At 42.2% G+C, this 12,854-nt stretch overlaps 1 protein-coding gene across 3 annotated transcripts in view; it reads right to left on the reverse strand.

Annotated features, from left to right (window-relative positions):
- NUP214 (nucleoporin 214) overlaps positions 1-12,854 on the reverse strand; it is a 44,171-nt gene that overhangs the window by 11,616 nt on the left and 19,701 nt on the right. For 2 of the 3 annotated variants that reach the window (XM_068656681.1, XM_068656679.1), the window contains exons 23-30: positions 12,467-12,628; positions 11,401-11,509; positions 11,179-11,226; positions 8,002-8,077; positions 7,207-7,315; positions 5,842-5,944; positions 3,762-3,835; positions 209-1,978 (exon numbers count right to left, since the gene is read on the reverse strand). In XM_068656681.1, the coding sequence (XP_068512782.1) occupies positions 209-1,978; positions 3,762-3,835; positions 5,842-5,944; positions 7,207-7,315; positions 8,002-8,077; positions 11,179-11,226; positions 11,401-11,509; positions 12,467-12,628 (2,451 nt within the window). The remainder of the gene's footprint in view (positions 1-208; positions 1,979-3,761; positions 3,836-5,841; positions 5,945-7,206; positions 7,316-8,001; positions 8,078-11,178; positions 11,227-11,400; positions 11,510-12,466; positions 12,629-12,854) is intronic. The other variant, XM_068656682.1, reaches the window with a different exon arrangement.

Raw genomic sequence — 12,854 nt, forward strand, 5'->3', positions numbered from 1 at the left:
AAAGCTTCTTTGGTCTCCAACATTAGCTTCCTCCTCACGTGCGCTGCAGCTCCTATTCTTACTAATTGAAAAAAATACATCAAGTGCTATAGGGGAAAAAGGCATAAAAAAAAAAGAGGAGTCCTACTTTTCCCAGTGATATACTGCTTTCTTACTTCAGTCAGACAGCACTGCTGGAATGCTGCATCTCCCTGCGGTTTGCTCTTACCTGAAGCTTGGCAGAAGCTGAACCCAGCAGATGATGTAGTAGTGGTAACGGCGGCGGTGTTACCAAAGACAGAGCCCCCTTGCCCAAAGGTGCTGCTCTGCCCAAACACCGGAGGGCTGGTTTGTCCAAACAACCCACCCCCGGTGCTGGGGGATGGCTGTCCGAAGGAAAAGGAGCTCGCACTGTTGGTGCTAGCCGGTGCTCCGAACACACTGCCACTGCTCGAGGCTGCAGTGGAAGCCGCCGGCTGACCAAAGGCAGGCATTGTCCCAAATCCAGACTGGCTAAAGGTGAAACCACTTGAAGAACTGCTTGCTGGTTGCCCGAAAGTTGGTGCTTGCCCAAAGGCCGGCTGACCAAAGCCCCCAGTAGTGTTGGTGCCAAAAGCAGAAGTACCAAACCCCGTGCTGGCAGCCTGCGTGGTGGCGGTGGCAGTGGACAAGGTACTGGTGGTGAGCTGCCCGAAGGGAGATGATGCTGTGGTACCTGCTGGTAGCTGTCCAAAAACTGATGGCGTGGAAGGAGTGGCAGTTGTGTCACTGGTAGGCTGGCTAAACGCAGAGCCAGAGGAGCTGGAATTTGGAGGCTGAGCGAACACTGAGGAGCCTGCAGATGTAGGGACAAACACAGAGGCACCAACAGCTGGACTCTGAACACACGTAGCGACCTCAGCAGCAGCAGCCAGCGTGCTCGTGGGTTCTGCAGGAGAGGCAACGTTTGTCGCAGTGGTTGTTGCCGGGATGCTCTGATCTGGTGGGACGGACGCAGAGGCAGCAGATGGCACCAGTGCCTTCAAATCACTTGTGGGAGCAGCTGGAGTAGCAACGGCATCAGGTGGAGGTGCTACTGATGCAGTACTGGAGTCCACAGTGCTGGTGTCCCCGCCTGCTGCCTGGGGTAAAGTGGGTTCTTTGATGGACTCTGAAAGCTGAACCTGTGGCTGTGGCAACTGTGTACTTGGAGGTGAAGACCCGGCTGCTACAGCTTCGTTTTCAGATGGTTTTTCTGAAGCAGGCAGTAATTTGGCATCCCCTCCACCCTTACTAGAAGCTGCCGCAGGGGCAGCAGTTTGTGATGAACTCAGGAAATTTCCAAACGAGAGGGACGTTGAAGCAGAGAGAGTGGAAGGGGTAGAGGTGGATGTGCTCATATTGTTTGCTTGCTGAAGACCAAACGAAAAGGTGGGTTTGTTTCCACCGGAGCCTCCAAGATTAAATACCCCAGAAGACCCTGTGCTGGTTATCTGGATGTTGCCGAAGAGGCTGCCTGTAGCACTCGTGCTGACGGCCGTGGTTGCTGTGCCTGCTGACGTGACTGACAACGAAGTGGCTTCTCCAGCCTTTCCTAACGACAGGGGGGCACCAAAGGTAAATCCAGAAGGTACTGTTGATGCTTTAGTTGACTGCGTTCCTGCAACACTGACGGATGGTGCTTTTGTGGTGGTCTTGATGTTATCATCTGCCTGGCCAACACGTAGTCCTGAGAAGCTCCCAAGAGTCTCCCCAGATAGATTGCTCTGAAACAAGTGATCCCCTGACTTAGATGGAGAGAAATCCAACTTGCCAGGGGCTGTGGAGGGAGCAGAAGACATTGTTGCAGCAGGTTTGTTTGACTGAGTGCCATCTGCTGAAGGGCTACTTGCTGCCACGGCTCCTGAAGCACTTGCTGGCTTGAGGGACCCAAAAGCAAAGGAGCTTTCAGGGACTGCTCCAAATTTGGAACCCCCAGCAAGCGAAAATGAATCAGTCTGGTTGGACTCCTTAGCAGGGGCTGTCAGTGAAAGACAGAAGATACAAATTGAGTTATGGTATGCAAAGCTGATTCATCATTTTTTCAATAGCAGCAAGGTTTAGTGCTTTACAGACTGCAAGACAATGCTCTTGCCTAAAAACCATAATGCCTCCTGGCAAACAGGTAACTGTCATTTCCACGTGCATTCAGCATTAAAACAGTGACATTTTCTGAAGCCGTTATGGACGAGGTTACAGTAACACTGTTACTTCTATGCCCCAGCTTCCCACTTAAGCATCCTTTTCTCTTGAGTACAGACAATTTCCCTTTTTCAACAGCCAGATAACAAAGATCATTTACTTACAGACCATTCGTCAATAACACCATTTCTACCCTTTCTTACGTGGTTCAGCAAAACAATTCCTGACACTCACCACAGAATTCTATGCGTAAACCAATGGCTCAGAAGAGAATTTAGGTCATAAAAGTACTTTCAGTACTTGAAAAATCTTTGTCAGAATCAAATCTTTCTGTATGAATTCAACCATTTATAGAGCACTGAACACTGTTTCTATGCAGTCCATTTTCAGCTTTGAAATACTAGAGAAAAACTCACAAACGTAGTTGCCAAAGCACTTTTAAGATACACTGCTATCCAACAGTGTGAAACTGCTGAAGGCTTAAGGGAGACTAAACCAGCTTTACTTGATGAATTGTCATTTCATTTCTGAGCACCACTGAAATTCTGGCTTGAAGACATTGCATTGGTGTTTGGACCATGGATCAATCTGGACAAGGTACAGGAAATCTGCATAGAGATCAACTCAGTGATCAAAAAGTTCTTAGCACTGGCACTATGATTGTCTTTTACCCTATATTATTACCAACACTGAAAAAAAGCATCATTTATTTCCTTCTGGGGCACTGAAATTCCTTCTGTTCTTCTTCCATCAGCAGCTAACAAAAGCAAAAGCACTTCTGCCATGGAGTAGAGTAAGGTAACCGCCCTCACCCAATGCTGTGCTTTACAGATCTGTTTCCTGCCCCTCCCAATCCTCCTTTAATCTGTGTTATTTAGTTAAACTTTCAGGTTAACTCAATCTTCAAATTTTAAGCCATGTTAGTTCTCTCTGCTTAAGGTCAATGGAGTATCAGTAGCATTGCTGTGGCCGACCATCTAGGGATATAAGCAAGCCAAGATTTGTTGCCAGAGGTGTTATCTTTTATTAGAGTAACCAACAGCACTGGAGGGGAGGGAGGGTGGGAGGAAGACTTTTGAGCACACAACCTCTTTTTCAAGGCTGAAACTAGAGGCAGTAAACTTCTAAACTATTACAAAAGCAGATGTATCAGGCCCCTTTTTCCAAATCAGGTGAACATGGTCTACTTATGAAATGGAAAGGCAGCCCACATATTGTTAACTCAATTTTATAAGTAACAAAAAGCTACCCCTAATATTCCCCTTCCATTACTAAATGCTCACTCCACTTCATGACAGCTTTCTATGTCAGACCACCTTGGCAACTTTAAATCTACAGATTAAAGAGAAGAGGAAATGGCTACAGATATTACCCCTTTTCATAAACGAGTACCTCCTGGATGCTCTTGGCAGCAAATATTTTGCTTACTCTTAATTGAAAGGCAGGTGGCCTGAATTCTTGTCTATTACAGGGCATAATCCAACATATGTACACAATGTTACTGCAGCTATTGCAAATTTAATAATAAAAGTGCAACATAAAACAAGAACCAAATGAATTAGGAAGAGTAAGCATTCTCGTAGCAGAGAAGAGATTTTGTCTGCACACTCTTCCAAACTAACCTTGTGAGGAAGCGAGGCTGGGCAGTGTCGGTGATGAAGTAGCTGATGTGACAACACCAAAATTAAACCCAGACCTAGCAGGAAAGAGGAGAAAGGGAAAGAATGACTTTGAGATTGACGTGTTGAAACTTCCAACCTTATGATTAACACAATGCTGAGCCTCAGATTTCCTGTACAAGTTTGTACTAAGTCAGACACATAGGCACATGTGTGCAAGAACAGTTTTTCCAACTAGATGGAGAAGCATGCATGCAGACGGGCTTCCATTTGCTTCCCCTCCAACAAATCTTCTAGAGGGCTGAAGACAGTCAGAATTCAGAATTTTTTTTGACCACCTCTCGTCCTCCCATATTCTTTAATTTCTGCTGTATATTTCTTCCCCATTAAACTCAGGAGCTAAACAATGAACCAAACCCTTCTAACTTCTGGAAGACTAGCAACAGCAGAAGCTGTAGCAGTGACTACAGCTTACCCAAAATTTAAAAACCTGAAACGGTAAGAGAGTGCATATGCAAAGGGGAATAACTGGACACTACCATCCTCTGAAAAGGAGATCACTCACAACAAGACAGAAGTTTAGTTTCTGTGACTATTTTACAATAAAAATAATGTCTTGCAAAAATACTGTGATTTTTCACAATGAGCACTGGAGTCCTCCAGAGACCTTCATTCCCCAAGGCTTTTTTTGCTTTCACACTGCCTTGTCCTCTGATTCTCAATGGTCAGCTCCTGATAGAATGTGTAAGACACCACAAACAACAGCACTGTATTTAGGATATGGCTTATAGACTGAGGCACTGCAGCCTGGGACAAAGGCAGGGTTTGTTTTTTGAATCTGAATTGCAGTGTTTCAAGAAGACTATTTTAGCCTTTTGAAGAGTACTGCAAAGTGTTTAGATAACATCCACTCGACAAACAATGTAGAAATGGTTAAGACTGAATGAAAAATCATTTCGAAGTATGCGTGTGTTCTGAAATGCTTAGTGTTACCTGCTTCATAAAGAGAAACTTCAGTATGAGATAGCTAAATATGCAGAATCCCAAACAATTATTTCAAAGGAGTCACCCCTCTTCCTCAAAGATCCAATACAATCAAAGAAATATTGTTTTCAATCCCTGCAAAACAAGCTGTAAGAGGTTTCAGAGTAACTTCATGTTCCTAACGTGTGCCTTGCTTTGTATTACTGTTATGTAACACAAATCACGAGATGGCACGGTGACTCTTTAGTCACCTTCATGAACAGACTACTTTTCAAGACACAACATGGAATTTGTTTTGTTGTTTCAAAATTAAAAAAAAAAAGCAATTCAGCAAGTTTGAACATTAGAACATATTTCCAGTCCTAGTTGGGAGTTCCAGAACTTCTGTATCTCAAAGCTTTTGCCAACACTGGAAACCTGTATAGGTATGCCCAGGTTAGAAAAAATACGGAAATTATTTGGAAACTATCTTCAGAGGTGATGAGTGTTAGTATGATCATACCTAATTTCTTCACACTCTACTCTGGAAGTAAAAACCTCCAAGATTCAATGTCTTGTCTTGTCACTGTGAAGCCAAAGTTCATTCTCACACGTCCCTGCACAACTTGCTTGGGATGATTTTCCTGCTACTGCTCTTTGTCACTAAATTAAGAATGGAGTTTTAAACCAGCTGAGGTCCTTTGCCTCTTCCTTAACGCCAAGATGCAAGACACACAGTGTATGCTCTCTGACTCTATGAGATGTGGTGACTTGCAAAGACAGGCAGTGAACCCAGTGCATTCAACCATGAGCTAGTGCTTTCACTCTCCATGGTCATATTGCTCTAATCTCACATCATCACCTAACAACCTACCAGATAGCTGAGAAATACCACTACACACAGCATATGATTTGTTCAACAGCCCACTATAAATAAACCAGTTTAGCCTTATTTGCTCTTCATTTTCTTGATTAGTTACAGATTGAGATGTTCAAAGTGACACAATATCATGTCAAATTCTCATAAACTTTCAATACTATGCAGCTTGTAGGTAACGCTTGCTGGAACAGCTGACACCCTCATACTCAACCACAAAGGAATATTAAACTTCATACAGACCCCACAGAAGAAAATGAGAATGCCTTGTTGAGCTGTGCAGTTGTTGCTGGTACTGATGTCACTGTAGAAGTCACAGCTGTAACTGTTTTTACTGTCCCTTGTCCTGGAAGTTACAAGAGGAAACATTACAAAAAAGATGACATTAGCACATCATCCAACTATAATAAAGGAAGGAATAGTTTCCCTACAGTCTGCAATTTTATCAATTTGCAACAAAGTGCTTTGCCACTTTAAGTCAGATTTGTGCACAGAAACATTCCTGCTGGTGTTACAACAGCACAGAATATCTGAATTATTTTGAAGATGTAAGGCAATAACATATCTGATTAAAACAAAAAGAGGTCTTACTATCTTGACAATAAAAATTAAGTAATAAAATCAAGAAATCCTTGGTAAAATCTCTCATCAACATATCAAAACATATTTTGAATAAAAAGAAAATGGAGCAAATTCAAGAGCTGACGTTTTCAATAAACCAAAACTTAAGAAGTGTTTGCTACAGTCAAATACAACTCTTAGCTATTTTTGCTGCTTCTCACCCCTGGCTAAAAGGCAACCTACATCCACAGATTAAAGTCAGAAAAGCAATAGAGATGAATTTCAGACGTTTACGCAAGAGGCTTATAAAACCATGTCCAATGCAAGCTTTATCATCTAATACACATTAAAAATCAATTCATTTCTTTCCCAAGTTTCCTCTTCCCTCGTTTGCACTAAATGAACGTTTCTTTCTTTGTAAGCTTCTAAACAAAACGTGTGAGACTACAGAATCTGAACTGGTTTTTAAAGTTGGTCCTACAGCCTAGTACTCAGCAGAGCCAGCACCCAACTTAACTTATTCCAGGTAAGTACATGCAAGCTTAGGTCAGGTATTCCTACAGTGCTGAAACCTATAGCATAGAAATACTCAAGACAAGCACAGCATATAGAAAAACTATTCCTGTTACTTCAGGAGGTAATCACCTTCCTGCAAGAAAGCAGGATCTTCTCACATTTAAAAAATAAAATGTGAAAGACAGATGCTTGTCATTTGCTGTCAAAAAACAGTAGCCTTTGGTTTGATGCACTTTCACCATTACTTGTTAAAAGGTTACAGATTCTGAGACCACTCTGAAAGAGGAATCTGAATTCTAGGATCACTGAATTCTAGATGCAGGCACTCAGACAAGACACAGGGCTGTACACAACACCTGTTCCCTGCCATTCTGTACTTTGTTTTTCCAAATTTTCGTCCTCAATATTAGCATAGCAGCCTCTCAGTGGAGGCAGACCTTTTTTCCCCACCTTCATTCTCTGGATTGTACACCCGGACAGGTGGCAAGAGACACTCAGGCCTTAATTTTATCTCCACCATGGAGAACTCACCCGAGATTTTGTTGCCAGATGACGTTGGACCAGGTGTAGATGCCATAGGACAAGGTGCAGACACAGAGGAAGGTATAGTTTGTCCCTTCAGTGAGCTTGCTAGAGGTGTCTGAAAACAAAAACACTTCAGGTCAACACAGTCTGAGGATTAACAAAGGCCCTTCTGATCTTGGTCTGATATGATGAAAGTCAGGCAAAGACTTGAGAATGAACTAGAGCAAGTACTTGGCAGAACCTCCCATCTTGGGTCCAGATGTCTTTACAGTTAAATACAGGGTCACTACTCAACTTTTTCAACAAGTCTCTTCCAGAGGCTGGTAAGCCTCCATGTGCAACAACTCACTGATTCCAGGAGACAGAGACTGCTGGCATGGTTTTCCAATGTGTGGGAATAAAACCTAGCAGCTTGTCCACCATTAAGAAATGTTTTCAATAAAATGTTAATAAAAATAAAATAGGGAAACTGTCTCCCCTGATTACCTGGCACTTCTTTTTGGTCAAATTTGAGTATATTTAACACAGTTTCCTTTGTTAGCTGCAACCCTTACTGATGCAAGGCCATGGCCATTGGAAAACTGCAAGATTCTTCCAGAGAGAGAAAAGGCAAGACATAACAAAGATAAACCTGACACCACCCTGTCAAGGTCACAGATAGATAAATGCTTTGCCAAGAATGTATGGCAAGCTGTGAAAAGAGACTGTTAGATTACCTGTTCACCAACAATTACACCCCAAACTTTACTGAACATGCCCAGGTACAGTGATCCAAAGGAAAAGAGCTCTATACCAAGATACCTGTTTAGCTTGATTTGTAGCAACAGTTGCCAAAACCTGGTGGACTGCCTGGGCTGCAGAGTGAGGAACCGATGATCTTAAAAAGAAAAATTAAAATGTTAAATGAATGATTATTCTAAAAGTAATTTGCTTGCCTCTCAAAAAGCACAGCTTCCAGAAGTCTCAAACAACCACCGTTATTAAAGATTCCACACACAACTCCAAATGAACAAATCTGATTAGGGAATAAACCTCTTAAATGAATCAGCCACATTTAACAAAGGAAGACTGCAAATGCATTTAAAGCTCGAGACTTAAGTGATCAAGTCTTCTCCACACACTCATCTCTGAGGAGAGTCATGCCTTTCTATTTTACGAGCATCCGATGAAAAATCAGCAGGTAAGGGGATTACAATTTTATGCCTAGTGGATAACAAATGTAAGAAGCTTCCTTTATAGTGCAGAGCCCAGACAAGTGCACGCAAGTACATTCAACTCTCAGAAATGCTGAGCAAGGTGCGAAAGCTGTGGGAAGAAGAAAAAAAAATAGTGCTTCATGTCTTTGAAGTGTAGTATAAGAATTAATGAAGTCATGACAAGAAGTGTGATAAGACTAACCTACATTCTCCAACTTAAGTTTGGAATTTTGACCATGAAATAAACCGTACAGCAGAGTCCACAATTACTGCAGCATAACAGCTGCTTCTAAGGTGAAGCATCCTACATGCTGTGGGCCATAAATGCAGTTAATCACTATAACAGCCATCTAGTTTTAACATCTCCTCAAGTCTGTGGCTCACCAGATTAGTGCCAGAAGCCTCCAGAAGCAGAACAAATTCAACACTTGATTGCATTCTCTTGGTCTCTTACCCAAGTAGAGTCCTTCCACCTTGACACAGGCCAGGTGTTCCCTAATGCAATAAGGGATCTCTATCCTTTAGAAAGGGCCAATTGTTACAAACCCCAGACAGCTGGTGAATCCGGGCATTAAAAGTTCTATGTCTCAAAGCACAAGAACTCCCAGATTGCATCGACTATTTGGTCAACTACAGGCTAGTTCACAGAAGATTCCTACCGTATTCCAAAGGAAGAAGACACATGCACGCAACAATTATTTATCTCAGACTGAGTTTTGTGTCTTTAAGATCTTCACATTTCTATTAAGTCCTTCCTTCCAGCAACTAGATCTCTTTGTGTTGCATGGCCTGGATTTGTTTTCTGCCCAGAGGGAACAGTGTAAGAGCACACATTTCAGAAATTTCAGGTTAGCAGTGGAAAGAGCCCAGTTTGGGAAGATGCAGCTCTAAATTTCAAGTTCATACAAACCCTGGACAAAGAATGACGCACAGAAAGTCTGAAATTCATGATAGCGAGGCACCTTTTTTCCAGAAAGGTCTCAAGATCACTTGACCCACAGCTTCTCTGACAATACAAAGGCTGGTTTCGATTTCAGTTTGAAGACTTTATATGAATAATTGGACTGGGACCACCAAGATACCTAGTCAAAGGTCACTGCAAAACTGGTAACAACTGAAAAATCATTACTGCTTAACAACCTGAAGAGTGTGCTGTGGTGGCGAAAGACAGCCAGTATGTCTGAAGTAGCAAAAACTAATGTATTAACTTTGCTAGGTGAATGCTCTTTATTTTGGTGCTCAATCTGACTGGCAGGCGCAGGTTCATTTGGGTAGAATTTTTAGTTAGTACTTTTTATGAGGGCAGCTGTAAGACTGAAAAGACTGTAAAAAGCCTTCAAGATATCTATCTGGTGGTCTGCACATTAGAGAGATCAATCGATACTGTGAGTCTAAAGCTTTTTCAAAGTAAGACAGGTCTTTATCTACAGTTCAAGTGAACACCAATCTCAGATACGTATTTCTCACTCATGTCTTTGTCTATGCACAGCCAGCACTCTTTACTTTTTTCATTGTAGATTTGATGGAGACAGGAGACTCTTTAAAACAATTTTACAGATAACCCATTTAAAGCAGGTGGAGAACTCTTTCCTGCCATAATGCTGTTCTTAGCAAAATTTCTCAAGCAGAGCTGTTGGAAAATTTAATTTTCAAAAGGTATCATTACATCCACACACACGCCCTCAACCAGTTTACCACTTTTAGGAGAAAATACAATAGTAAACACATCCCAAACTGTTTCCTAATTAAAATGCAGAAGAATCCCTGGCTTAACTTTCAAGGTCATCAGTTGAGATCCACCAGTGTAAGACTGTTCCATTTTTGAAAGGCTGTTGTGGGCACCACAAGAATTTCACTTTCTTCTTTGACAGTGAAGAGTATGTTTCTGTTTTTTAAACAAGTGTGTAATGTAATAACAGAAGTCATCCTGAGAGCTGCATGTATAGCCCCCAATTATGTGGACAAAGCATTTGCAACTCCACATGAACTTTAATCAGGTAAAGATGACGACTTATCCTGGTTTTAATGCCTTTGCACCATGACATAAGTGCAGTAACGCAAAGTTTGCTCAAGGCTTTTCAGTAATGCCCTTGCCGCTCCAGCCCAGAAAAAGTCACGTATTATCTTGGTCTTAAGCAATGGTAGGAACATGGAGCAAAGACAGTTTCAAGGTCAGTAGCATGACAGGGAAAGAGACTAGTGCTGTGGCTGATGACAGAGCCTGTTGATAAGACAGACATCTCTGGAATGAGCTGAGCTGGCTGTTGTCTGTAGGAGGCAGAGAGCAGGAAAGCCAAGAGTTACAGCTAACTCATGAAAAATCTGAAATTCAAGGTTAAATTCCAGAAGCCAGCATTCATAATTTCCTCACAAGGATGACAGCTTTGCAGCTCTATATTTTTCCAAATTGATCAGCCTCTATTGACACATAGCCCTTTGGTAAAGATTCTTATTTCAAGAAATTGAAGAACAAGTTTCAAAAGAAGCAAGCGTGCAGTTCTCCTTCTCTCTGCGTGAGAGTCAGGGAACAGAAAGGAGAGGCTTAACCCCAGAGATTTTCTCTGTAACAGACAAGGAAGTAGAAAGAACTGGACTGCTTAAGCCCACAGACCAAGGATGGTGACAGAGAGGTGCACCTCCCTCACAGAAAGAGGCAGAACAGTATAGGTGACTGGAGAGACACCAGATCCCAAGTGCACGTTAGCAATCAAAGCACTAGATTCCACCAGGAGGGAATGCACTAAAATGTATTTCATAGACCAGTGGAGAAGGATGTTAATACCGGTCTTGTTGTTTGTTCATGCCAAACGTTAGCAAATCCTCGAACGACCTGGAAAGAAAGTGTTTCTTCCTTTCATTACACAAACTCAAGGCTTAGCATAAAGTGGATACATTTAGAGATAAGTCAGAACACATAAAGTACTACTGCTGCTCCCCACTGGTGCGTGCGCTCTACTGCAAACATTAGCAAAGGCTACCAGAAAAAAGGGGAGAACCCACTTACCCTATTACTGCAGAGACGGCTGGAGTCAATGCACCAGTCTTCAGTTCTCTCACATTTACCACCTGAGGAACGTTTTTCAGAGTTGATTCAGTCAAGGAGGTGCTTACAGCTTTAAGGGAAAAAAAAAGGGGGTAAATATCTTCTCCATATTAAGCATTGCAATCAATATAGTGTCTCAGAGTAATGCCAGAAGAAACCCAGGTAAGTTTCTAGAAGGTATATGGTATATCTCGCCCAAACTGTTGGCCATCTCAGCCTTCAGTAAGGACGCTAAAGAAGTGGGCAGCTTCTCACAGAGCTCATACATTTTTCCTTGTTGGCTGTCCAAATCTAGTTATACTTACTAACTGTCCCTTACCTACATCATAATATCATGGGTTAACAGGAATGACCTACCTAATTACACCCCAGCATCTGCCAGAATTCACATCATTAGTCCATTTTGTGCACTTATGCTCTCCTTGGGCAAGGAAAATAAACTAAATTAATTCTTCTACCAGTAACTGAATTTTGTTTCTTTTCTGCACTGATGTTACAATACTGCAGAAGCATCCAGGAATGTCTAAAACCAAACAAAAAAAGCTTAAATTGGGGAACCTTTCTCGTATCAACTCAGAACCTTACAAAGATACCCAAAGCTTAACTCAACAGTTTAACTTTTCAATATTAAAACTGTTTTACAATACACATTGGTAACTGCATAGCTCACAAAAGGAGTTATTAGTATGGGCCAGCAACGTCATTTCTCTGCTTTCCAACAGTGTCTAGTTTCTTGCATGCAGATCAATTGGTTCTCCAGCTGTGCAAGAATCTCTTAAGTCATTGACTTCTCTGCCAGAGCACAGATCAGAAGGGGTGCAATGAAACCTGAAGTGGGAGTTTTTCAGGTATTTTGTACTAGTAGCTTACAGGAAGAAGGAAGACAAAAAAGACTGGATAGCTCTGAGGCTGCAACATACAGAGATGTGTTGCACTGTGGTGGTCTTCTCCTTTTCAAGCACTAAATTCCCATGAAATTCACGTTCAAATGCTCAGAGGTCACTTGGATAATTAGCCATCCTTTTACCTGGGGCCTGGCTAGCCATCTGCCTCCGCAGAGCTGCTGCAGCAGCTGCTTGTGGTGCTGGAACAGTGACGGTGGGAGCAGGGGCCCCATGTTTCACAGTCTTTGTTGCAAGCATTGTGCTGTCTGCCCCTTGTGGTATGATTCTGTTTGAAGACGTAGGCACTATAAATGCAAACAAAAATATTACAGCTCATTGTATCTCTTCAACTCAGAAAGATGTGAAAGCCTTTGATGAACTACAGTTCCTGTGAGTACACAGCTTCCTTCTGACAAGGCTGACCCACATGCTTTTTAAACAATCAACTCTATCTGGCACAGACAGTTTCAGTATTCCAATGAATTCAGCAAGTAAATCGAAGCAGCTGTCATTTCAATGCATTAGATGACT

Source organism: Anas acuta, chromosome 20 (genome assembly GCF_963932015.1).
Source record: "Anas acuta chromosome 20, bAnaAcu1.1, whole genome shotgun sequence".
Lineage (NCBI taxonomy): Eukaryota > Metazoa > Chordata > Aves > Anseriformes > Anatidae > Anas > Anas acuta.